This window comes from Leptodactylus fuscus, chromosome 1 (genome assembly GCF_031893055.1).
Source record: "Leptodactylus fuscus isolate aLepFus1 chromosome 1, aLepFus1.hap2, whole genome shotgun sequence".
Lineage (NCBI taxonomy): Eukaryota > Metazoa > Chordata > Amphibia > Anura > Leptodactylidae > Leptodactylus > Leptodactylus fuscus.
Window position 1 is genome coordinate 173509721 of NC_134265.1, and position 23800 is coordinate 173533520.

The 23800-nt window shown below is 40.6% G+C and overlaps 1 protein-coding gene across 2 annotated transcripts; it reads right to left on the minus strand.

Moving 5' to 3' along the window:
* Nucleotides 1-312: 312 nt before the first annotated feature.
* Nucleotides 313-22614, minus strand: ACER2 (alkaline ceramidase 2). 2 transcript variants are annotated; one of them, XM_075279770.1, is made up of 6 exons: nt 22131-22614; nt 11031-11145; nt 7269-7410; nt 6056-6193; nt 3097-3234; nt 313-1881 (listed from the first exon to the last, which is right to left on the minus strand). In XM_075279770.1, exons 1-6 carry the CDS (start codon nt 22236-22238, stop codon nt 1695-1697), a joined length of 828 nt encoding a protein of 275 aa, XP_075135871.1. In that variant the 5' UTR covers nt 22239-22614; the 3' UTR covers nt 313-1694. The 2 variants fall into 2 exon arrangements, with proteins under 2 accessions (XP_075135871.1, XP_075135881.1); XM_075279780.1 differs by lacking the exon at nt 6056-6193.
* Between the last annotated feature and the right edge of the window lie 1186 nt (nt 22615-23800).

Genomic DNA, 23800 nt, shown 5'->3' on the forward strand with positions numbered 1-23800 from the left:
GCCAAGTTTTGGATTTTTATTAACGGTTTAAAATGGAAATAAAACTATATGCATTTTGTATCCATGGAATCGTACCGAAACATAGAATACAGGTGACATCTCATTTTCGTTGCAGAGTTAATGAAGCCCATAAGAAAGTCGCACAAATGCGCTTTTTCGTGAAATTCCACCCAGTACATTGTACAAAATAATAAATGGTGCCGTTATGAAGAATAATTTGTCCCTCAAACATGAAGCCGTCATGTGACTCTGAGAATGGAAAAATAAGAAATTCATGGGGTTTGGAAGAAGGAGAGTCAAAAACAAAAACTGAAAAAAAGCCATCAGCAGGAAGGGGTTAATGTTAATTTACAAAAAATAAACTATTAACACTTCTCACAAGCCTAAAACATTTGCACAATACTGTACTTAGACATACTTTAGATATTGCTTTCCTAAACGTAATACCATTGCAGAAAACAAACATGTATGTCTTGTCAGAGACACTGTTTATACTGGAAAGTCTTTTTTGTCAATATTATAAAAAATGTAACTATGCCATATGCATTTGCAGATGGATACCAGTGAACCTTGGTGCACATCACTGTGAATCATTCTGGAAACTATGCTAGTATAATAACCCTGGCAGAACACATATGTGGACAAAGCCTAAAGCTACAAACCTGAGAATTTACTGTAATACAATTGAGTTGATACAATATATATGTATAACAATGCCTTTATGAAAAATGACTTTATCCAACGGAATAATATACAATACTTTGGTGTGAAATACTGTACAAAGCAGCTTTACAATCTGATAAATTTATTTCCCACAATCTATCAGGCCCCACGCACACGACCGTAACTTTGCCCGAGATCACGGAATTACAGATGAAAATGCAGACCCATACATTTCTAAGGGCACATACACACATCAGCAAGGGGTCTGCAAATTCTGAAGCTTGTCCAATATTCGTCCACATTTATGGCACAGACAAGTGTAGCGGATTTATACAAGTTATTTTGCAGATTTGTGATGGCTGATGATATACTGACATGTTTTTTGTGGATTGCTGATCAGTATTTATGGACAGCAGAAACACTACAGTCGTGTGCAGGAGGCCTTGGGGATCGCGCCACCCTTGGGAAATATTTAACCTTCTAAAAAATTGAAAAAATAAATTACTATGGAACATTTAACGCTAATAAGCAATTTGAGCCTCATCTTAACATACTGTACATCCGCTTCTCCGAACTGCACAATCCTTTGTCTGGACTTTTACACTTCCATTATATCACAGATGCCAGTTACCCGACGCACCACAATATACAATATTTATAGTCCTGATTGGAATAGCATACAAGCATTTTCTTCCCATCTCCATATGACAGATATATAGACATCTATGAAATTGCATGTCACCAGTGCCATAGAGAAAAGCTATCATTTAATGCAGGATATATTACTATAGGAATAGGAAAATGTGTCAATAAATAAGATTCTCTGAAAAGAACTGTACTTATAGGAGGCAAATTCTTTTCTTGTCATTTTGGCAGCAAGGAAGGACTTAACCTATTAGGAGTGTTAAAATAAGACAAGTCTGTCATTATTAGTCCCTAATGAGACACACGGCAGTGAAGAATGCCTGCTAAGTTCTCAAGGAGATTGCACCGCAGAAGGATCTTCATGTTCATCATTGCACTGATGGAGTTCATGTAATTTTCACAGGTGACTTCCTGTGAGCGAACAGTAAGCTGACATACGGGACCCCAATAAAAGCCCACTTTTCACTTGGCCAGAATTTAATCACAGGTCCTTGCTCTGGAATTTCAGATGCTGCATCAAAGTAAGCAAAGCAGACACAGCCAAGATAAGCAGCCAGACAGATGAGAATGTGCCTGCAAGATATAAGAAACGTAATAAACTTCTCAATCCCATACACTTCTTTATTTATTATCCATAAAAAGGCCTGGTCTGTAGCTCATCACACATTCATTTATAGGTTTCATTTCACACTGGAAAATTCCTTTGATAAGATTGAAGAATCAATTCCATCTATCACAATAAATTCCTAAGCAAAGAGGCCGTCACAGAATATGATAAGAGCCGAGCAATGGTTCATATTAATAACAGACCTAAATTCATTATAGTCAGCGATAATGGTAACTGTAGTGATGTGAATATTATAAGCCTATGTGTATCAGGAAAAAAAAACTGACTCTCTACTGCCACCCATAGGTAGTTTGACAACGTAAAGCGTAACTAAACTTTCAGACAACTTTTGATTTTCTGGCAGTAATTGTGTCATAAATAAATTTTGTCATATGCTTTATTAACACATTTTGGCTCCTTTCTGTAAAATCCTGCATTTTTCACTCTTTCCCTGGCTTCTATATTGATAGCTGTTTCTGCTGAGGTGTATGGATTTTGGGTTTGGAGTATGCGGCTGTGTAAAAAGTCAGGATTGGGATTTTTATATCATGTATGTTGTACAGCTGCAAATAAATATCCTAAAGCTGGCTGTGTTTTTAACCAGATGTATCTCAGGAAATAATTTGAACTTGTTGTCATATGAAAGAAGTGAATCTCCTTTTCCATATGACCAAGTACGTTTCATAATGTCCATGATATAACTGAAGTGACCTTCCTTTATCCTCATTTTTTCTATACATGTCACAACCCCGTTCTCCAAGTCCATACTCAGGATGCAGGATTTCACATAAAGGATCCAAAATGTGTTAATTAAGTATATTACAAAATGTATTAATGGCACAGATACTACCAGAAAATCAAAAGTTGTCCAAAAGTTTAGCTACATTTTAAGGGTCCATTAGGTCATAGGACACTAAACATATTGGTGATTTTCTCTGCAGCAGGCCTGCACTTTCATACCAGAAAAGTATATTCACTATCTTACTAAGGGGCCCTACACCATTGTATAAGTGGCTTAGAAAACATTTGGTGTTGGCAGATTCCCTTGAAAAGGCTTTGAAATATAGCCGTGGACCTGGCATTTTCGGTGCTTGCTGCTACATATAGGCCCATAAGCTATCCCTAAAAAACAATCACCACGCATTTCTTATTGTTATCAATCCAATGACTACGCTACTTACCATACACAGTGGAGGTAAGGGAAGTTAAAATGAGCCCACACTTCACAAAATGCTTTATCACTGATCCAGCAGACTAATGCCAACATCCACCAAAAGCCAGACATAAGTCCCAACTTGTAAACTCTCATGTTGTCACACCTATAAGATAGCAAAGTAATGAAGGCACATAGTGAAGTGGTTAAAGATCAGTGTTATTAAATAAATAATAATAGAAATGAGTGAATCAAGAAAAATTATTCCCATTAACAGAATGTCAAAGGGTATGGCTGTGTGTATGGGCCCATAGAAATGAATGGAACGGATTCAGCAGGATTCACTACTGGCTTTGGCTCAAAAAGCTGCACAAAAAAGCAACAAAAACTCAACGTGTCTTCAGCTTTATGCTTGGTTCACATCTGTGTTCAGTATTCCGTTCGGCAAGTCTGCATGGGGACCCCCCCGAAAGGAATACCGAACGCAACTGCAAGTGCTGTGCATAGACTATAATGGGGTCCGTCTACTTGCCGCGCGCTGCCCACACAAATCATGCGGACAAGAAAGTAGATTGTGAAATCCATTTACATATTATAACACAACCCAGTTAGAGCATCACAGAACAGCCCGGAACTGATATGGGATCTAGAAAAAGGGGCTACAAATAAGACCCTGCAGACCTCTATAGGAATGAGAGTAAGAAACACTATATGTGCCCTTTTTTGTGTACACAGTCCCTTATGCCGACAAACCATATAAATGTTCATTGCAGAAAAAAATCAAACTATATGTGTAGAGAATTCTGACAAGGGTGTCTAGTGAAAGCAACGCCTGACGTTTTACGTAAGACGGACAGCATGAAGGATGAGATGTCACTTTTCTAGGAAATGAGAGGCCACATGTTTGTGAACAATGACAGTGCTGAACGGCACCATTTATCAGCGTCTACAACATTGTACACAGAGGAAGACTGCCGCCTAAAGATTCACCAGCAATCCTTCTATGTCATGCCATGCGTGCTTGTTATTGATTTTTTTTTACTCTGTAACCTGTTTTATGAGCCCAGACAATAAATAAAGATGTCATTTATAGGAGAATATATTTAATTATCATTTCTTTGTTTTCTCATATCCTGAAATGTTTCAAAAGATGTGACTGATAAGAAACATAGAAACCACAAAAAAGTTCAGGCCTCAGTCACATCTGCATTCAGAGTTCCATTAGGAGCCTAAAATCTAATATCGAATATCTAAAATCTAATCTGCATGCCGTGCACTTTCAACAAGAAAAATCACGGGCAGCAGAACATACCAATACCAACAGACCCCGTTATAGGGATTAGTGTCCATCAGGATCCATTTGGTTCCTTCATATGACAGATCTGTCCTCATTGAGAATTCCATTTTCTCTTCCTTATGGAGAAGTGAAGATAGCTTAAATTAAGACGTCCACACATATTCCATATTTCAACATTTTTCTAGTCCTTCCTGCTTCTATGACAAAATTGCAGGACCAAATACCAGAACCAGAACAGACCTTATTTATAGGTATGTAAAATGGAGGACGTCCTGGGTTATGGTGCCTGGTTCTCCAACCTTGACAGAAGTGCCTGTTGTGTCTCTTCCACCAAAATTCTTTCCATGTCCTTTTCACCATTTTTTACCCTTTCAATTACTCATTTCTATTTTTTCATTTCAGATTCATTTCTTTGGGGCTCCCTAGTTGAGATTTTTCGAGTAGTTTTTGCACACGGTACTGTGTACTTCCAAGAACTTTTTCTAACAGAACATATTGCAACCAATCCCAGAAAAACTCACTGACTGGTGATCATCTTGCAGCATTTAGTTTTATTGCCAGACTATGAAAAGATCAGAGATACACATGTGCAGTTCTAACTCAGACTCGTACATACATCCATAAGGCATATCTAAGGGAGACATTCACTCAACATGCTCAGACGTTGCTCTAGTGAAGAGTCCATTAACTCCATTTTAGGTATGTCTTACCTCTAGTCGCCATTCAGAGCACCTATAAGGTTCAGCTGATTCATGTTACTACCCATAACTCCTATTCAGACCTGATACACTATTTGATCCATAAACATAAATTAACATGTGTAAAGCATTGAACTAGTTATTGTTCCTTCATGAACTGCCTAAAAGTATAACACATTGGGAGAATCTGCGGATCATTTTGTTACATTTGAACCTTGAATAACATGCTTATTATTCATTTGTACACTTTAATTTTGACCTTTATATAATTTTATTTATTACTATTTGTGAGACTGTCAGACGCTATCTGGATGCTATCTAACCAGTAACATGATTACTTAAAGGTGTTGTGCCACAATACACTTGTCCCCTATCCTTTGGATGGGGCTGATTCCAACTGTTGGGACTTTGGGAAAACTACAGACTGAATATTCCCCTGTAACTTTCAGATCTCCAACATTACATTGAACTGAATGGGGCGATGGTCACACAAGCCCACCAGAGGTCCAGTTACAAGGAGAAAACAGTGGAACTTTTGGTGTCTTGTTCTCTTGATCACTAGGAGTCCCAGAAGTTGGACCCCTATGATCTGACACGTTTCCCTTCTCCTGGGGATAGGGGATAATTGTCTTTGTAGTGCAATTCTTTTAAGGTTTTATTGCCTCAGTTGCCCCAATTTATTGCTAATTTATTTAAGGGTTTACTAAGGTTCTATATGGACAGGTCATATTCTGAGCCACTGTTTTTGGAGGTGAGCACTCCCTTTACCTTTAGGAATGTTGTACATTGACATAATAGCATGAGTACTAATCCTTTCTGCCCTGCTCAGGTAATCCATACATGTACTATAACCCAGTCCATCGTATCTCGGTTCACTAGCAGAGGAAACGTGCTGTTTTTATTTTAATATCTTTGATTGGGTTTTTCCAGCTGTTTTTATACAAAATAACAATAAAAATGACATTTTAAGTTAGCCCTGCAAAGTTACTCACCTCTTAAGCTCAATAATAAGCAGAATTGTACAAGGTATTCCCAGAGTCATTAGGGATATACTATTGATGACAGGTTTGACGAACGCTAAAACTGTGGTGATTCCAGAGAGAATTCCAACAACTGCTTTAAATCTTGACCTACGACAAAAGACGTTCATCATTTAGCAAATGCAGCTACTATTTATTCTGTGCAAACAACTTTAACCCAAAGTCAGGAATGGCTACAAAGAAAGCAATGGAAAATGTAAAGGAAACACTGAGACATTTACTTTTTGTTAATTCCACTCTTTTTGGCTAAAAAAACACATCAAAATCTGAAACAAAAAAACAATGCGTTTTCACAACATGGGGCATAAGTCTTAGGCGGGGCAGCGTGTTAATTAAGCAGTTTCTCTATAATTATAATTGAAGCAGCGCTGCTACAGCCCGCTATGTGGGGCCTTGGCCTAAAGGGGTTTTGTGGTCCCAATAGCATCTTTTATACTAATGACCAATCAACAGTATTAAATCAGTAGAGGTCCAACAACCGCACCATGCACCGAACAGCCAATCCAGCTGCCTCTGCGTGTCAGTAACTATGCAGTGTTTTTTTGCTGCAGCTCACTACATGGGGCCTAACAATAGCTTTCTACTGTCTATTACTATTAGGTATATGCAGGTAAATGACTAAGCCTATGATCATCATGACTAACATTTATAAGATGCATATAACTGTTCTTGCACAGGGTGCCTTAGCTATAAGTGTCCACCCCTAGCATGAACCAAATACCTTAGCGTTGGTTCACACTAGCGCTTGTATTCCGTCTGGAAGGAGTCCGCATGGAGACCCCCCGGACGGAATACAATCGCAATTGCAAGCAATGTGCTGTCAAAGCACACGGACTCCATAGACTATAATGGGCTCCGTGTGATTGCCGCGCTCTGCCCACTTGAATCATTCGTGTAGGCACTGTGTGGCAAGCACACGGAGCCCATTATAGTCTATGGGGTCCGTGTGCTTTGACAGCACATCACTTGCAATTGCGATTGGATTCCATCCGGGGGGGGGGGGCTCTCCATTCGACTCCTTTCGACTCCATTCGACTTCGACGGAATACAAGCGCTAGTGTGAACCAACCCTTATAGTTGCACTGTTGTCTGTAAATGCATACAAGTAGGAGATACATGGAATGTAAATGTAAAAGTTTTCCTTAAACTCTAAGCTGTTACCTACCTATCATGACGGAAAATTCGTGGAAGGTGTCTTTTAGGAAACCACATAGCTAATGCAGACATTAATACCCATAAGATGGCCAACTCATCCAGCATCTGTCCCACGAAACTGAGAGTTGCATGGAAGTAAACTGACCCAATTCCTATATAAATAAAGAACAAATATAGTAGTTTAACTATGGATCTGAAACAGACATGTTTAAATATTAACATGAACAGAGTGAATGACTGAATCTGTTTATAGCTTAAAGGGTACCTTTATGCTGCCCCCAATGAGCGTACTACTTATGCATAGTATAGGTGGAAATCTGTCAATCAGCGACAGGTATGAAACGGGAGTGGTAGCAATGGACTCGCACTGCAAGAACTAAGATGTAAATTCTCTAAAACTAGATTAGGGTAAGTTCACACTGGGTTTTTTGGACCGGAACCTGAGGCGAAAACTGCTTCAGGTTCCGGTCCAAAATACGGTTAGCTGCGACTGGATGCCAGTGCAGTGTACCAGCATCCAGTCGCGCACTCCGCTCCGGATTAGTACCCAAATGAATGGGCCTAGTCGAGAGGGAGTGTCTTCAGGCGGATGTTGTGAGGTGAATCCGCCTGAAAGAATGAGCATGTCACCTCTTTTTCTGGGAGCCGTTTGTTCTGATTTCAATTTTATTTCAATGGGAGCCGTCTTTTTGTTCAGCATTTTGAGGCGGATATGACCTCAAAATCCTGACCAAAAAACCCCGTGTGAACTTACCCTTAGCATGTAAATGACAGACCACTGTAAATCGGTACGTTTGTAACTACCTAAGGCTACGTTTATTGAGGGCAACAACAAAGGTGTCCTTAAGCAGAACTGCAGTCAAATTCCCACATTTACAATTGAGGTTAGAACTAGACTCTGGTGTAAACGCATCTAGTTTGGGATAAAATGTTTCAATTTGCTAAACATGTGGATGTGGATTCTCAGGCAAAAACTACACATATGTCAGATATAACATCCAGCATCAGTCATTGTGATAAATCTGCAACATTTTCAAGCTGCCTGTAGGAGTTTAAACTGTCTGACTATTAGTAAATCTCATGCCGATGAAGCTTTAGGGTCTGTTCACACAGAGGAATTTTTAAGCAGTCCTCTGTCTCACAATGGCACTACTCAGCCTTCCATTGTTATTATTTTGAGGCAATGACGATTGCTTCTTTTTTCAGAGTGCAGAAAGCAGAAGCATCATTCAAGGCAGAATTAGTTCTGAAACGACTTGGGCCCACTGTTTGAGTTAATCCATGCCAGAAACCCCAAGGCTCAGATTTAGCATTCTACCGCAGACTGCATCGGGGAACTTGTGAGGCAGTACATAAAGTACAAACCCACAAGTATATTCCAACGGTAGAGATTGTATACAACAGTTATTTAAAGGGACTCTATCATTGGGAAAAGTCATTTTTAACTAATCACATCCTTGAATAGCCTTTAGAAATGCTATTCCACACCTACCTTTTGTATATAAATTGCCTCAGTGGTTTTTAAATAAGTCTGTTTTTATTCATATGCTAATTAGACTGGTGCACGATACATCATGCACCTCTTTGCTATTGTTTCCTATGGGTGTATACAGCACAGGCTGCTGCTGCTGATGACTCAGCTTCCTGTTTGCTCATACACATAGGAGATAATAGCAGAGAGGAGGCTGCTGGGAACTTCCTGAGCTGGCTGGAAGCTCATTAGCGTATGAATAAAAATGGACTTATTCAAAAACCACTGACGCTAGGTTCACGCTAGCGTTCGGCAGTCCGTTCTGTGGTTTCCGTCTTCTGCATGCAGAAGACGGAAACCTGTCAGACCGGGTCCGGCCGTGAGTGGCGGTGAGCGTTTTATACCGTTTTTTTTTTAAACCAGACACAGAGTACTGCATGTCTGACTCTGTATCTGATTTAAAAAAAAACGGTTTTACGGCGGAGAGCATAAAGCGCTCACCGCCGCTCACGGCCAGACATCTTTCAAACCCATTCAAATGAATGGGCTTGAAGTATGCCGGCAGGTTTCCATCTCCTGCCTGTTTTGTGCAGGAAACGGAAACCTACAGAACGGAGACCGGGTGCAGATGTGAACAAGCCCTGAGGCAATTTACATACAAAAGGTAATTGTGAAGTAGCATTTCTAAAGGCTATGCAAGGATGTGATTAGTTAAAAATGACTTTTCTCAATGATAGAGCCCCTTTAATTAGGCTGATCTTCAGTAGCAGACATTGGACTGTGTAAGTGCAATGGGACCTGGAATTTGCCTTTTTTTTAGGGGTTGGTGACACCCTCAATGTTAAAATGTCGTAAACCTCTTTAATGATATCAACCTAAATGAAAATTGTTCTTAAAGTGAAAGTGTCTCCAGGTCATCTATCATTAGAGATGAGCGAACACTGTTCGGAACAGCCATTCCGAACAGCACGCTCACAGCACGCTCCCATAGAAATGAATGGAAGCGGCCGGCATGCGGGGGGTTAAGCGGCCGGCCGCCAGCAAAGTCTGCGTGCCAGGTGCTTCCATTCATTTCTATGGGAGCGTGCTGTTTGGATCGGCTGATCCGAACAGTGTTCGCTCATCTCTACCTATCATTTATATCACGTTTTTATATTAAATATATTTATTCAAGAATCCAACTCTTGCCACTACGGCTAGGTTCACATATTTGTGCCCATCTCTCTATTGTTTGGGTCTGCCATTGACTATAATGGGATCCACTGGGTGTCTGCCATTTCAAAATTGAAACAGGCGGAGATAAAAGTCCTCTTTTCTCTCCATCAATTTTTGGTGGTTTCAACAGAGACTTCGGCAGAGTTTCATTGAGGCCAGCGAGCACAGTTGCAAAACCGGACAGGAATAGGACCTGTCCTAAGTTTTGCGGCATAGAGGAATCCGGATAGCACACATTTGTGTGCATGGGCCCTGAAATAGTTTGTGACTTCCTTTTTTCCTGGAGATGGACCATGAACCACAGACTCAATGGTCTGGATCAGACACTATTGACTTCTATGGGAGAGCTTTCTAGGCATGTCCTGTGACCTGTGCAGAGAGGGAAGTAGATAAGATGTGATATCATGTATTGAAACTAATGGATTCTGTCTTATCCACATGTACATGATAGATGAGATCATCAGTGTGCTGACAAGAGAGCGGACTACTGCAAAGAATTCTAAAACATTTCTGAGCATATAATTTAGTTTAGTGGCCAGAGTCAGACTTGCAGGATTTTTAGGATTTTGGGTTTTTTTTTTTTTTTGTTTGTTTGTTTTTTTAAATATTGATAATAACATGGAGAATTTTAAAAACCTTACCACAAAGTCTTGTTTTAAAAATAGGTAATTTTGTGTCAATACATTCCCTGTAATGGCACTACTGTTATATGCTATGTATGAAAGTATATAGTTCAGTACAAAAAATAGGAACTGTATACTTTTTCATAAAGGAAAACAATACAAAAAATATACAGTGATGTAACTGTGTTCATGAAAAAGAACATAACCTACTTGAATGTCATATGTCGCATGTACTTTGGTCAGAGTCTGACAATACCCGGAACTTCTGAGCAGACAGTGTGAAAGCAATTGTTTTACTGGAATTTTACGTACTGAAGTCCAGGATGTAAACACTAATCTGTCTTTGTGTTCTACTGATCTTAGTCCAGGCATATGTGCTTAGCTGTAATGCACCATACAGGATACAGATAAGAATTCTTTCCCTTATGCGTCATGTTTAAAAGACACCCAACGTCACACTTACCAACCACTACGAGCAATGCCCATATTAAATATATCCCACTGTTGAAGCAAGTTGCATATTGACGGAATAGGCACATGCATATGGGTGGCAGCACAAAAAACAAAATGTTGCTGATCTATAATATAAAAAAGAAATTCCAAATAAAATATCCAAGAGTGATGCAGCTAAATAAATATAAAGGAAATAAAAAAGAACAAGAAATATTAAAACAGAACCAATAAGAGAATGTGTGGAAAGGAATGGAGCATCAAACGTCAGCTGAAGCCTGAGACCCCATGTTGCGGAAATGCAGCTGTTTTTGTTGCAGATTTTGCTGCAGTTTTTTGAGCCAAAGCCAAGAATGACTACAAAAGGAATGGGAATATATAAGGGCTTGTTCACATCTGCGCCCAGGTCTCCGTTATGCAGGTTTCCGTTTCCTGCACAAAACAGAGGCAGGAGACAGAAACCTGCAGGAGTCTTTCTCACCCGAATGGGTTTGAAAGATGTCCGGCCGGGGAGCGTTTTATGCTCTCCGCTGCAAAACTGTTTTTTTAAAATCGGACACAGAGTCGGACATGCAGTACTCTGTGTCCGGTTTTAAAAAAACGGTTTTGCGGCGGACAGCATAAAACGCTCACCACCGCTAACGGCCGGACACGCTCTGACAGCTTTGCATGCAGAAGACGGAAAGCTGAGAACGGAGACCCGAACGCTAGTGTAAACCTAGCATAAGAAGTAGTTATACTTCTACCTTCTGCTTAATCCACTCCTGGCTTTGGCTCATAAATCCGCAACAAAATCTGCAACAATAAAAAGCTGCGTTTCCGCAACATGGGGCCTTAGCCGAACTGTGCCACAGGCAGCACTGAACAATCCAGTGAGAGATTTGTCCTTTCTAGGGCAAATGCCAATTTTCTTAACAATTTAACTTATAGCAAAAATTATATTAATTCAATGAATATGTAACAATAATTCTGTATTTGCTAACCCTATGAGCCTATTAAACAATTTAGTACCTCAATTTTGCAGTGCAAGCTCTGCACAGCTTAGCTATGGTAAAGTAGCTATGTATTTTTCTCACTAAGGGGGCGTTCACACAGTCAACGTTTGGTCAGTGATTTTCATAAGTGACTGTGTGCCAAAACTAGGTGTGGGTTAAAAACACAGAAGAGGTACAAATATTTCTGTTATACCTGATCTCTGTGTAGTCTCCACTCCTAATTTTAGCTCACAAACACTGAACAAAATCAGTGACCAAACATTGCCATATAAAAGCAGCCTGCATTCACACTACGTAACGCCAGCGTGTATCACAGCCGTACACGCCGGCGTTACAGCAGGGCTGCCGAACACTTCCCATTCATTTCTATGGGAGCCGGCATGCGAGTGCTCCCCATAGAAATGAATGGGCTGCTTCTTTCATTGCGAGCAATCCCATTGAAGTGAATGGGAAGTGCCGGCATATACGGCAAGCTCTGCTCATGCCGAGCCGTACACGCCGGCACTTCCCATTCACTTCAATGGGACTGCTCGCAGTGAAAGAAGCAGCCCATTCATTTCTATGGGGAGCGCTCGTATGCCGGCTCCCATAGAAATGAATGGAGCTGCTTTATACGCCGCTTATTCTGAATGTGTTTTACGTTCAGAATAAGCTTCAGTATACGTAGTGTGAATGAGCCCTAAAAGGGTGCATTCACACTGAGTATACGCTGACTGATTCTGAACGTTAAAACATGTTCAGAATCAGCGCGTACAAAGCAGATCCCATTCATTTCAATGGGAGCCGGCATACGTGCGCTCCCCATTTAAATGAATTGGCTGCTTTTTTCCCTATTGGTTTCAATGTGATACGCGCGTAAGCCATTGAACTCAATAGCTTGCTACATTTTACATGTGTATTTTTACACGTGTAAAATGGACAAAATGAGCGGAGCGTTACATCATGTGAAGGCGCCCTTAGAAAGTGAACTGTGCTGAACCCTACATGTTATCACTTCTGAATGTGCAGTTAGTATTATCATATAAAGGTTACAATGGCCAGCAGAAGGCAGTATGCAAGGTTTCTGAAATTTCACACAGTTGGTATTCATATTTTATTAGCGTTTTAGATTAACAACAAAGTGGGTGGCATTCTAGCAACTCCCATAACCACTTTATGGGAAAATACGCACAGCAGACACCCTTACATTTCCAAAACCGTCACATTTTGAAAATCACAGCATGTCAATTATACCTACAGAAATGCCGCTGGTTTCCCTATAGGTATAATTGAAGCAGAAAGTCTGCAAACCCCTGCAAACTTTCTGTGCAAAGCATTGTTGCTGTGGTTTCTCTCGCTTTTTTTGCTGCAGGATGCTACGCAGGACCTTAAAATGTTTGTCCAAGGGTTGACATTGATGGCCTATCCTTATGATAGGTCATCAGTATCACATTGGTGGGGGTCTAAAGGATGCAGCATCATTGATCATCTGCTGTGGCCACCACATCTCCATATTGTATCAATTCTTTGACAACCCCTTGAAGATTGAGCTTTGCTTTATATTGATCTTTATATACAGTAAATGCTTCACAATACTTTATTTGATGTACTTTGGGTCAAAGTTTCACAATGTTACTCTTCTTATAACCAGCACTTATAAACATTAGCATCCACTATATATGGTTTTCTAATGGTTGTAACTATATATATTGACACGCAACTTTAATATTACTGTAGACATGTAAAAAAGCATGGGAATGCATGAAAATCCTTTCGTGCCATTAGTCTAAACAGTACATAATGGTTGCATACAGTCATGTTAAATCTAAGGTTCTTTCCATAACAAGAATGCAGAGTAGTCACAACACAAACTGACGTCACTGTTAAGAAAGAAGACTTTGATTATTAAGACTGCTTAAGGCTAACTGTGCAGGAAGAAATGCATGGAAGTGTTGACATTGATATCAATTGTCTGCGATCTGTTATAAAGCCAAATTCTGATCAACACAAGAAGTAACTCCTGTGGTTCTGGCGACATGGAAGACACCAGAGGCAGAACACTTTGTTCACTTGCCCATGCGATTATTTTTGGAGCGCAATAACTAATCTTTTCATCATGTCCTAGTTGATAGTAAATGATCCTTCTATGAGACATCGCTTAAATATTGCTCCACCTAGAGTTTAAATAGAAGTACTGCATTATATGGATCTGACTGTAATGATAGCAATGTGCACTATAAGCTACATTTTATATAAATGTATTTAAAGAAGTTTACAATGTATTAACCAGATGTGAGCTAACTTATATCCAAGATGATCAGTAGGATGATAAGCCGCAGATTGTAAAAGAGAACAGCGTATACAGGTATGGTATATCAAATGATACTGTATGTCGTGGCTATCACAATACCCATAACATATGCAGTTACACTGCTTCTACTATAGTAGGCCAGAAAAAGATTCACCAAAGAGGAAAAAGGAAGCTATTTGTAGACAATAATTTATCATTTTTCTTTGTCTGCATTGTTATTTAGTATCTGAAGATGAAGTTGAAGGGTTTAAGGTGTCCTAGGTAGTTGTAGTACTAGGAGCACTAGATATGATATTCAATGTTGCATGTGGTAGAAAGATATATTATGGACAACAAAACTAATAAACATTCTACTACCTATACTGTATGGACAAGAGTATTGGGACACCTACACATTACAGCTACAAAAGATCTTACATCCTATTCCTAATCCACAGGTATTAATATAGAGTTGGACCAGCCTTTGCAGGTAGAAAGCTTCACATCTTTCTACATGATTTTCGAGTGTGTTTGTAGGAAATTTTGCCCATTCAGCTAGAAGTATATTTGTGAGGTCAGCCACTGATGTTAGAGGAGAAGGCCTGGCTCGCAATCTCCATTGTAGTCCAAAGGTGATGGGGTTGAGGTCAACGCTCTGTATGGACCAATCAAATTCTTCCACACCATCTCATCCAACCATGTCTTTATGGAACTTGCTTTATCAACAGTGGCACAACTAGGAATGGTGGTACCCCGTGGTGAACTTCTGACATGGGTCCCCCATCGTGACACAAAAGGATGCAAGCCTAGCCAACCTGATGTCTGGGACATCACCAAGTAGGCCTGAAGCTTTCCAGAGCCAGGGGAGGTAAGTAACAGTGTTTTTTATGTTTCCCCACCTCCCCTGGGCCTGTGATCATTATACTCGGGGGTCTGAAAAGACCCCCCCCGAGTATAATGATAGTGTTTGTGGGGTTTGAGTGCCTGTGACCTCACTTACCGATCCTGGCTACTGCTCACAGCCACATATGCAGAAAGGGAAGCGCAGGTGGCAGTGAGCAGGAGCCAGGATCAGTAAGTAAATGGGGCCCATTACCTGCTGGAGTTACTCCTGCAGGTAACGGCCTATTAAAAAGAAAAAAAAATCTGCAGCGGTAGAAGCTGCCGCCAGGCCTCCTAGTGTTCTGGGCCTAGTGGCAGCTGCTATTGCTGATACCGAGGCAATGGGCTGTGGGCTTACCGCCTAATGTAGAAACTTCAGAGGTGCCAAACCAGACCTCCGGACCCAGGAGGTAGACGATCCAAACAAAGTGAAGAGAGATGACGGCTTGCAACACTCTTGTAAAATTCAGTCTTTTAATTCATTCCATTAAAATATAGAGAAATCACACAAGAAAAAGTGCAACGAAAAAACAGAAAAGTGCAGCTATGATTAAGGGGTCAGTACACCCCAAAACGCGTCAGCGTTTTTATGGCTGCACTTTTCTGTTTTTTCGTTGCACTTTTTCTTGTGTGATTTCTCTATATTTTAATGGAATGAATTAAAAGACTGAATTTTACAAGAGTGTTGCAAGCCGTCATCTCTATTGCTGATACCCCATTAGTTACGCCTCTGTTTGTGCACTGGAGCAGTGATGATGGAATAGGTAAAGGCCTTCCCCAAACTATTTCCACAAAGTCGGAAGCTTACAATTGTTCAAAATATCTTGGTATGCTGAAGCATTAAGACTTCCCTTCATTGGAATTAAGGAATATAGGCCATCCCCTGAATAACCATCCCATAATATTATCCCTCCTCCTCCTAATTTTACCGTTGGCACAATGCAGTCAGACACATATCGTTCCCCTAGTATTCACCCAACTCAGACTAGGCCGGTCAGATAGAGAAGTGTCATCACTGCTTCGAACATGTTTCCGCTGTTCTATAGCCACTGTGGCGACATGTATTAAAGCATTCTATCTGATGCTTATCATTTTGCTTGGTGATATAAGGCTGGCAAACATGGAAACCCATGCCATGGAGCTCCTGACACACAGTCTTTGTGCTGATCTTCATGCCTCAGTTGCCAGAGTTTCTAACTTTTATTTAATATGCACTTCTATTCTCTGTGGTCTGTAATTTTATGCGGTCTGCCACTTCATAGATGAGTTACTGTGGTTCCTAAATGCTTCCACTTTTCAATAATACAACTCACAACTGATAGTAGAATATCTAGGAGGGAAGTAAATTTCACAAACTTATTTCTTACTATAACAGCATCCTATTACTGTAACACAGTGGAATTCAGGGGACTCTGCAAGCCATTTGTTCATAAATGTTTCTAAATACAGACAGCATGGCTAGGTGTTGGATTTTATAGACTTGTGGCAATAGGAATGAATTTAAAGGGATTCTACCACTAAAACACTTTTTTTTCTAGTTACCACGTCGGAATAGCCTTTAAAAAGGCTATTCGTCTCTTACCTGTAGAAGTGCTCTCCGCCGCGCCGTTCGGTCAAAATACCAGTTTGTACCGGTATGCTAATGAGTTCTCTCGCAGCGATGGGGGCATCCCCATCGCAGGAGCAGCGATGGGGGCGTCCCCATTGCAGCTCGAAAACTCACCGCAGCGCCGCCTCTCCGGTCTTCGGTGTCCTCCCCTTGCCTTTTCAGCGTCTGTCGGACGCCTGTGCAGTATGCTCTCTGTTCGGCGAAGATTGCCGAACGTACTGCGCATGCGCGAAAGTTCGGTGCCCGCACTATGGCTGAGATCGCAATTTCGCGCATGCGCAGTACGTTCGGCAATCTTCGTCGAACAGAGCGTACTGCGCAGGCGTCCGACAGTACGCTGAAGAAGCAAAGGGAGGACACCGAAGACCAGAGAGGCGGCGCTGCGGTCAGTTTTCGAGCTGCAATGGGGACGCCCCCATCGCTGCTCCTGCGATGGGGACGCCCCCATCGCTGCGAGAGAACTCATTAGCATACCAGTACAAACTGGTATTTTGAACGAACGGCGCGGCGGAGAGCACTTCCACAGGTAAGAGACGAATAGCCTTTTTAAAGGCTATTCCGACGTGGTAACTAGAAAAAAAAGTGTTTTAGTGGTAGAATCCCTTTAATGGATTTGGGCTGTGCCCCAGTGATTGTTTCTATATAGAACATGTAGTTATTATCAAGTATTGTAAAATGACTAAGCACAAACAGTTTTATGTTTCTATTCCTTTATTATTATGGCGTACACAGAATCCTGTTATTGCTAATAAACATAACTGAAGTGTATAGTAAGGAAGAAGTGATTTATGACATATGAATGCAGACACACAACCAGTAATGCAGGCTTCAATAACTCCTGCAATTCTAAATTCATTATAATAACAGGGAGCTGCACTTTAAGCAATTGACGAAACATATTAACAATGGCTATTTACATGTCTGAGCCACCAGAACAGGGGAGGAACATCTTTTAAATTAAATAAAGAATAGGCGAGGTACTCACTTGGTGTGCTGCACAATAATTAATGCCGGCGACCTCTACATAAAAGTTATATAAATAGCAGCTGTAATATAGAGAGTACAGTCCTATGAAAAAGTTTGGGCACCCCTATTAATCGTAATCATTTTTAGTTCTAAATATTTTGGTGTTTGCAGCAGCCCTTTCAGTTTGATATATCTAATAACTGATGGACACAGTAATATTTCAGGATTGAAATGAGGTTTATTGTACTAACAGAAAATGTGCAATATGCATTAAACCAAAATTTGACCGGTGCAAAAGTATGGGCACCTCAACAGAAAAGTGACATTAATATTTAGTAGATCCTCCTTTTGCCTCTAGTCGCTTCCTGTAGCTTTTAATCAGTTCCTGGATCCTGGATGAAGGTATTTTGGACCATTCCTCTTTACAAAACAATTCAAGTTCAGTTAAGTTTGATGGTTGCCGAGCATGGACAGCCCGCTTCAAATCATCCCACAGATGTTCAATGATATTCAGGTCTGGGGACTGGGATGGCCATTCCAGACCATTGTAATTGTTCCTCTGCATGAATGCCTGAGTCGATTTGGAGCGGTGTTTTGGATCATTGTCTTGCTGAAATATCCATCACCGGCGTAACTTCAACTTCGTCACTGATTCTTGAACATTATTCTCAAGAATCTGCTGAAACTGAGTGGAATCCATGCGAACCTCAACTTTAACAAGATTCCCGGTGCCGACATTGGCCACACAGCCCCAAAGAATGATGGAACCTCCACCAAATTTTACAGTGGGTAGCAAGTGTTTTTCTTGGAATGCTGGGGTTTTTTTTGGACACCATGCATAACACCTTTTTGTATGACCAAACATCTCAATCTTTTTTCATCAGTCCACAGGACCTTCTTCCAAAATGAAGCTGGCTTGTCCAAATGTGCTTTTGCATACCTCAGGCGACTCTGTGGCGTGCTTTCAGAAATGGCTTCTTTCTCATCACTCTCCCATACAGCTTCTCCTTGTGCAAAGTGCGCTGTATAGTTGACCGTTGCACAGTGACACCATCTGCAGCAAGATGATGCTGCAGCTCTTTGGAGGTGGTCTGTGGATTGTCCTTGACTGTTCTCACCATTCTTCTTCTTTGCCTTTCTGATATTTTTCTTGGCCTGCCACTTCTGGGCTTAACAAGAACTGTCCCTGTGGTCTTCCATTTCCTTACTATGTTCCTCACAGTGGAAACTGACAGGTTAAATCTCTGAGACAGCTTTTTGTATCCTTCCGCTGAACAACTATGTTGAACAATCTTTGTTTTCAGATCATTTGAGAGTTGTTTTGAGTAGCCCATGATGCCACTCTTTTCCTTTCCCTGCCCTCGCAATAGAGTTCTATTGTTAGGATTTGATTAGTGACTGAAATAGGCAAGTGATTTTTTTTTTTCAGCTAGCAAAAAAAAAAAGCAGCATCTTCCTCATTCTTCAGACAGATTCTGCCTGAAACTCCCATTGAAATGAATGGGAGGCAGATTTAGGAGTCTTTTAGCTCGGGGCCTTAGATTGTGAAAGTGCAATGTTTTAGCCGCAGACGCTGAATTTTATATTACCTGCAAAGTGGATGTGACTCTGGTTAATCCCATCCATGCATTGCAGAAAAAAATCTGCAGCATAAATGCCGTGATTTCAAAAACTCTTGCATTTTTTGTAAATCACAGCATGTCAATTATACCTACGGAAAGTCTGGCATTTTCCATATTGATATAAAAGGATGTTTATTTAGAAAGACACAAAGGGTACTAAGTGCTACAATTCTCGACTAACAAATAACTAGCAATAAATAAAAATTAACTTTTATTACTAATATTACAATCGTTGAAACCATATAGACAGGTGACAAAAAATCAAAAAGAGATTAATAGGGGTTCAGAGACACATAATAAAAGGGATTTATCAGATGAGTATAGATGACAAGGTTAAACCCAAAAGCACATTAAGCTAGGTCTAAATGGGGCCCCATCGCCATCTATGCTCATCTGAATGGATAATCTTTACCTTACATAGTTACATACATAGTAGATGAGGTTGGATAAAGACATGAGTCCATCAAGTCCAACCTATAACCCTACAATCCCCTACAGTGTTGATCCAGGGGAAGGCAAAAAACCTCATGAGGCTCATGCCAATTGCCCTATTTCAGGGGAAAAAATTCCTTCCCGACTCCAAATCTGGCAGTCAGTATAAAACCCTCGATCAACGTGTCCTTAAAATCTAGATCTTAAGGGCTCCAGGGCTTATTAGTGACTACACCCTAGATAAATATGGGAGTTATACTTTGACTTGATACTTTTTCTTCAATCTATTGTAACCCTCTTGAGGATCTATCCAATTGCATTTGACAGAGTTTCTGTATCTATATCCACCTGTACTTGGATGATTATTGTTGAATTTCCTAGATTGGGAATTATATAACTACCAGTTATTTCTCTGTTGCCTTTCATGCCTTAGAATTGTTTGGGTACAGGGGCTTCATAATAGTTACCATTTCTAATTAGGGTGTGGTTGTAGGATATACAGTCCCAGATATTATGGGACCAGGATAAATCCCTTTTATTATGTGTCCCTGTACTCCTATTAATCCCTTTTTGATTTTTTATTACTTCTCTATATGGTTTTAGATAATTTTAATATTAGTAATAAAAGTTATTTTTTTATTTAGTGCTAGTTATTTGTTAGGGTGTTTATTTGTAGCGATTCGCTGCCTAGGGCCTTAGCCTCAAGCAGAGTTTGGTGCAGATTTTTGGAATCTGCATCAAAAACAGCTTCCAACAACAGCTTTAAATTTTTGAGTTAGATTTTTTTCTGCCTGACCAAATGTGAACATACCCTTATCCTATTGTTCCAGGTTGTGCCCCCTAGATATAAGTGAGGACTATATGTGGATCCCACTGCTGAACAGCTCTGGTGGTACCAGTGCACAGGCATGGCAGGTGCATAAGCTCAAGGGAGGGAGTAAGACCCGAGCAACACGCATGCCACCCCTGAACAAAGAGGGTCTTCACACCACAGCATCTAAGACAGATCAAAATTAATTTGCATTATGCAGAGACTTTTCAGGGAACAGATAGCAATATGGACATAGTGACGGAAAAGCCACAAAACTGTATTCTGGCGCTGAAATTTTCAGGACTGTCTGCATTGGATGCTATTCAGTGGAGGGGGTGATAAATGAAGGAAGTGCTTAGTCAAAGTTGTCTACAAAAAGGTCTAGAGCTCAAGCTATCATGTGAAATGACATAGGAGCACTGAATGACATAAGGTTGATTATTATGTGTGTGAGTCTGTCTGGTGCATAACAATTCAGGAGAGTAAGTGCGAAGGAAATTATGAAACATAAGTATCTGTGTATGTGCCATGTGAATGCATGAATCCATCATAACAATGTTATGATTAATAGGACAGCAGATATGATGGTGGTGTTAATATTGTACACTTAATATTGCTTCTGCTTCTAAAGGTTTGTTGCTGTTTCCATTGTTTAGTTGCTCTAATATATGAAGAGAAAATCAACAAGGTTAGAATGAGAAAAACTACTGACCCAGGCAAACAGATAAAGTATTCAGAGCCGCCCTGACAGTAGAAGTGGCCTTACAAGTGGATGTCAGCATAAACAGTGACCACTGGTAGAAGGTTGGTAAAATGTGATGTGTTCACGTGAGCGGAAAGCGCTGGTGGACAAAATTAGTCAGCGTGTTAATTAAACGACTTTTAACATATGTGAAATAATAAATTAAGTTCACACAAGACGTTGTCCTACTTTATGATGTTCGTATATGGTAGGCAATAACCAAGACCCCAAAATTCCTCTACACATAGAAATATCCTCAAAATCACGTTAGAAGTTACCAATATGTAAATTATTTAAAGCCTAGATCGTGAACCCAAATCTGCAGCAGAGATGGTGGTTTAGGCACAACCAGGTCAGGTTCATTGTTAAACCATCTTCACATCATTATGACTTACACTATGTCTTTAGACACAGGTGGCCTATATATATATATATATATATATATATATATATATATATATATATACATACATATATATATATATATATATATATATACATATATATATATTACATACTATATATATAATGATCTGATATATAATGATCTGCAGTGATATATATATATATATATATATATATATATATATATATATATATATGTCACTGCACATCATTTCAGCACCCTAGATACACATATATCATAAAAATGATCTGCTTGTCTATGGAAACTTCCCCAGTCCTAGACTTTATGCAGTAATATTGTGAGTTACTCTTTGAGGATAAATAAATAGACAAAGTGAAGGTAACAAAGGAAACAGAATGTTGCATAGTCTAATACTTACAGTGTTATAAAACTCTGCAATGGTGGGCACAATCTTGTAATTGTCTTCACACCAGTCCACCTCTGAGCTACCAGCCTGAAGATGGTCCCATAACTTCAATGATGCCATAGCTGGGTGACTTTAGTGACTTTAGGCTGTAGTCTTGTGCGCCTTGTGTCCTGAGTTCAGAGAAGACTCAGCAGATGACCTCAGTGTCACTGGATAAAGCAGGCTGGTGACACTTAGAGGGTGAGGATACACTTAGGGACTGACACCAGTGTTCTTAGAGCATTGAATGGACAAGCCAGTGTACAGATGAACAAGGTGCCAGATCCTCCAAAGATCCTACAGTGTAAGAGTCTTCCTCAATAATAAGGAGGCTCAGCCGGGCTGCTGTGAGGACAAGGCATCTTCAGTATACAGCTCTTCTGTTCCTTACCATCTGCTTGATCCTCTAACTGAAGCTGCTACTTAAAGGCGTCCATAAACAGAAGGTGATCCCTCCCTGTGGGTGGCTACCAGTGATGTACATGAGCGGCCTCCCCGCCTCTGCCAGCCCTGGATTGTTTACGTGCTGCAGTAGCAGCAGAGCCGGGTATCAGGCTGAGCCCAGATTATCATGTCTGCCAGTCACATCCGCCTCCTGTGTGTATTATGTGGGGGATGTCTTGTGCTCTGGACTTCACTTACTGACATGCTATGTACTACACACAGAGGAATGTGTAAGGAAAGCCACCCTGTCATTACTCTGCCGTCATATCCAGTTTTATAGACCAGTTACACATATGCCATGCTGGCAAACCTGTTCTCAACAGCAATTGTCAGATAGGATGCACAAATTATCATTTTAATTATGATTTGCTCTGGATTATCAAATATTCTAGATTATTATCACCCATAGAAATGTAGCTAGACAAAGTGTAGACCTGCTTTTGTTTATTAGTCTGGGTTCACAGCTATGTCTGGTATCTGTCCGCTTGCAAACAGTTTTAAGAGAAAAACAGTTTGGTACAAAAAGGATTCCAAACCTGAATCAGCTTTTTTAGACGGAATTATGCGGTGTTCACAATAGCGCCACTGTCTGCCCTTTGGGTTTCCGTCCTAATCCCCAGAAAAACTGGATAGGGGACGGCTTGCCAGCGGTCATTTTAAGGACCCATTCATTTGAATGGGTTTTTAAAGCAAACCACTGGTGTCTGTATGTAGCCTCTCCACGGGGGAACTATTTTTTTGCATGGACACGAAGTCGGACATGCAGGACTTGGTGTCCATGAAAAAAACGGTTTCATGGCAGAGAGGCTGCATATGACAAAAGGTGGCAAACATGGCCACAGGTGAATGTTCAATGACTGAAATACAATTAATATTTATGGCTACTAGCCCCTGCCTGCGACTTTGCGTGTTGTTGGCGTCTATGATCCGCCTATATTTAGCAAATTGCTGCCGTCAATGGTTTGCCTGCTCGGGCGTTTCGGCAGCTCTCAAGCTGTCCTGCTGCTGAACTTGTTCCTCGCACCACGACTGTGATTGTTCCAGCATCTCAGCAGCTCACTCGGACGCCATATAATGACCAGGTTGTTGGTGTTGATGATCCTCCTGCCCCAGCGTTTCGACAGCTGTCAAGCTGACCTGCCGCTGAACTAGTTCCTCACACTGTGCTTGTGATTGTTGCGGCATCTCAGCAACTCACT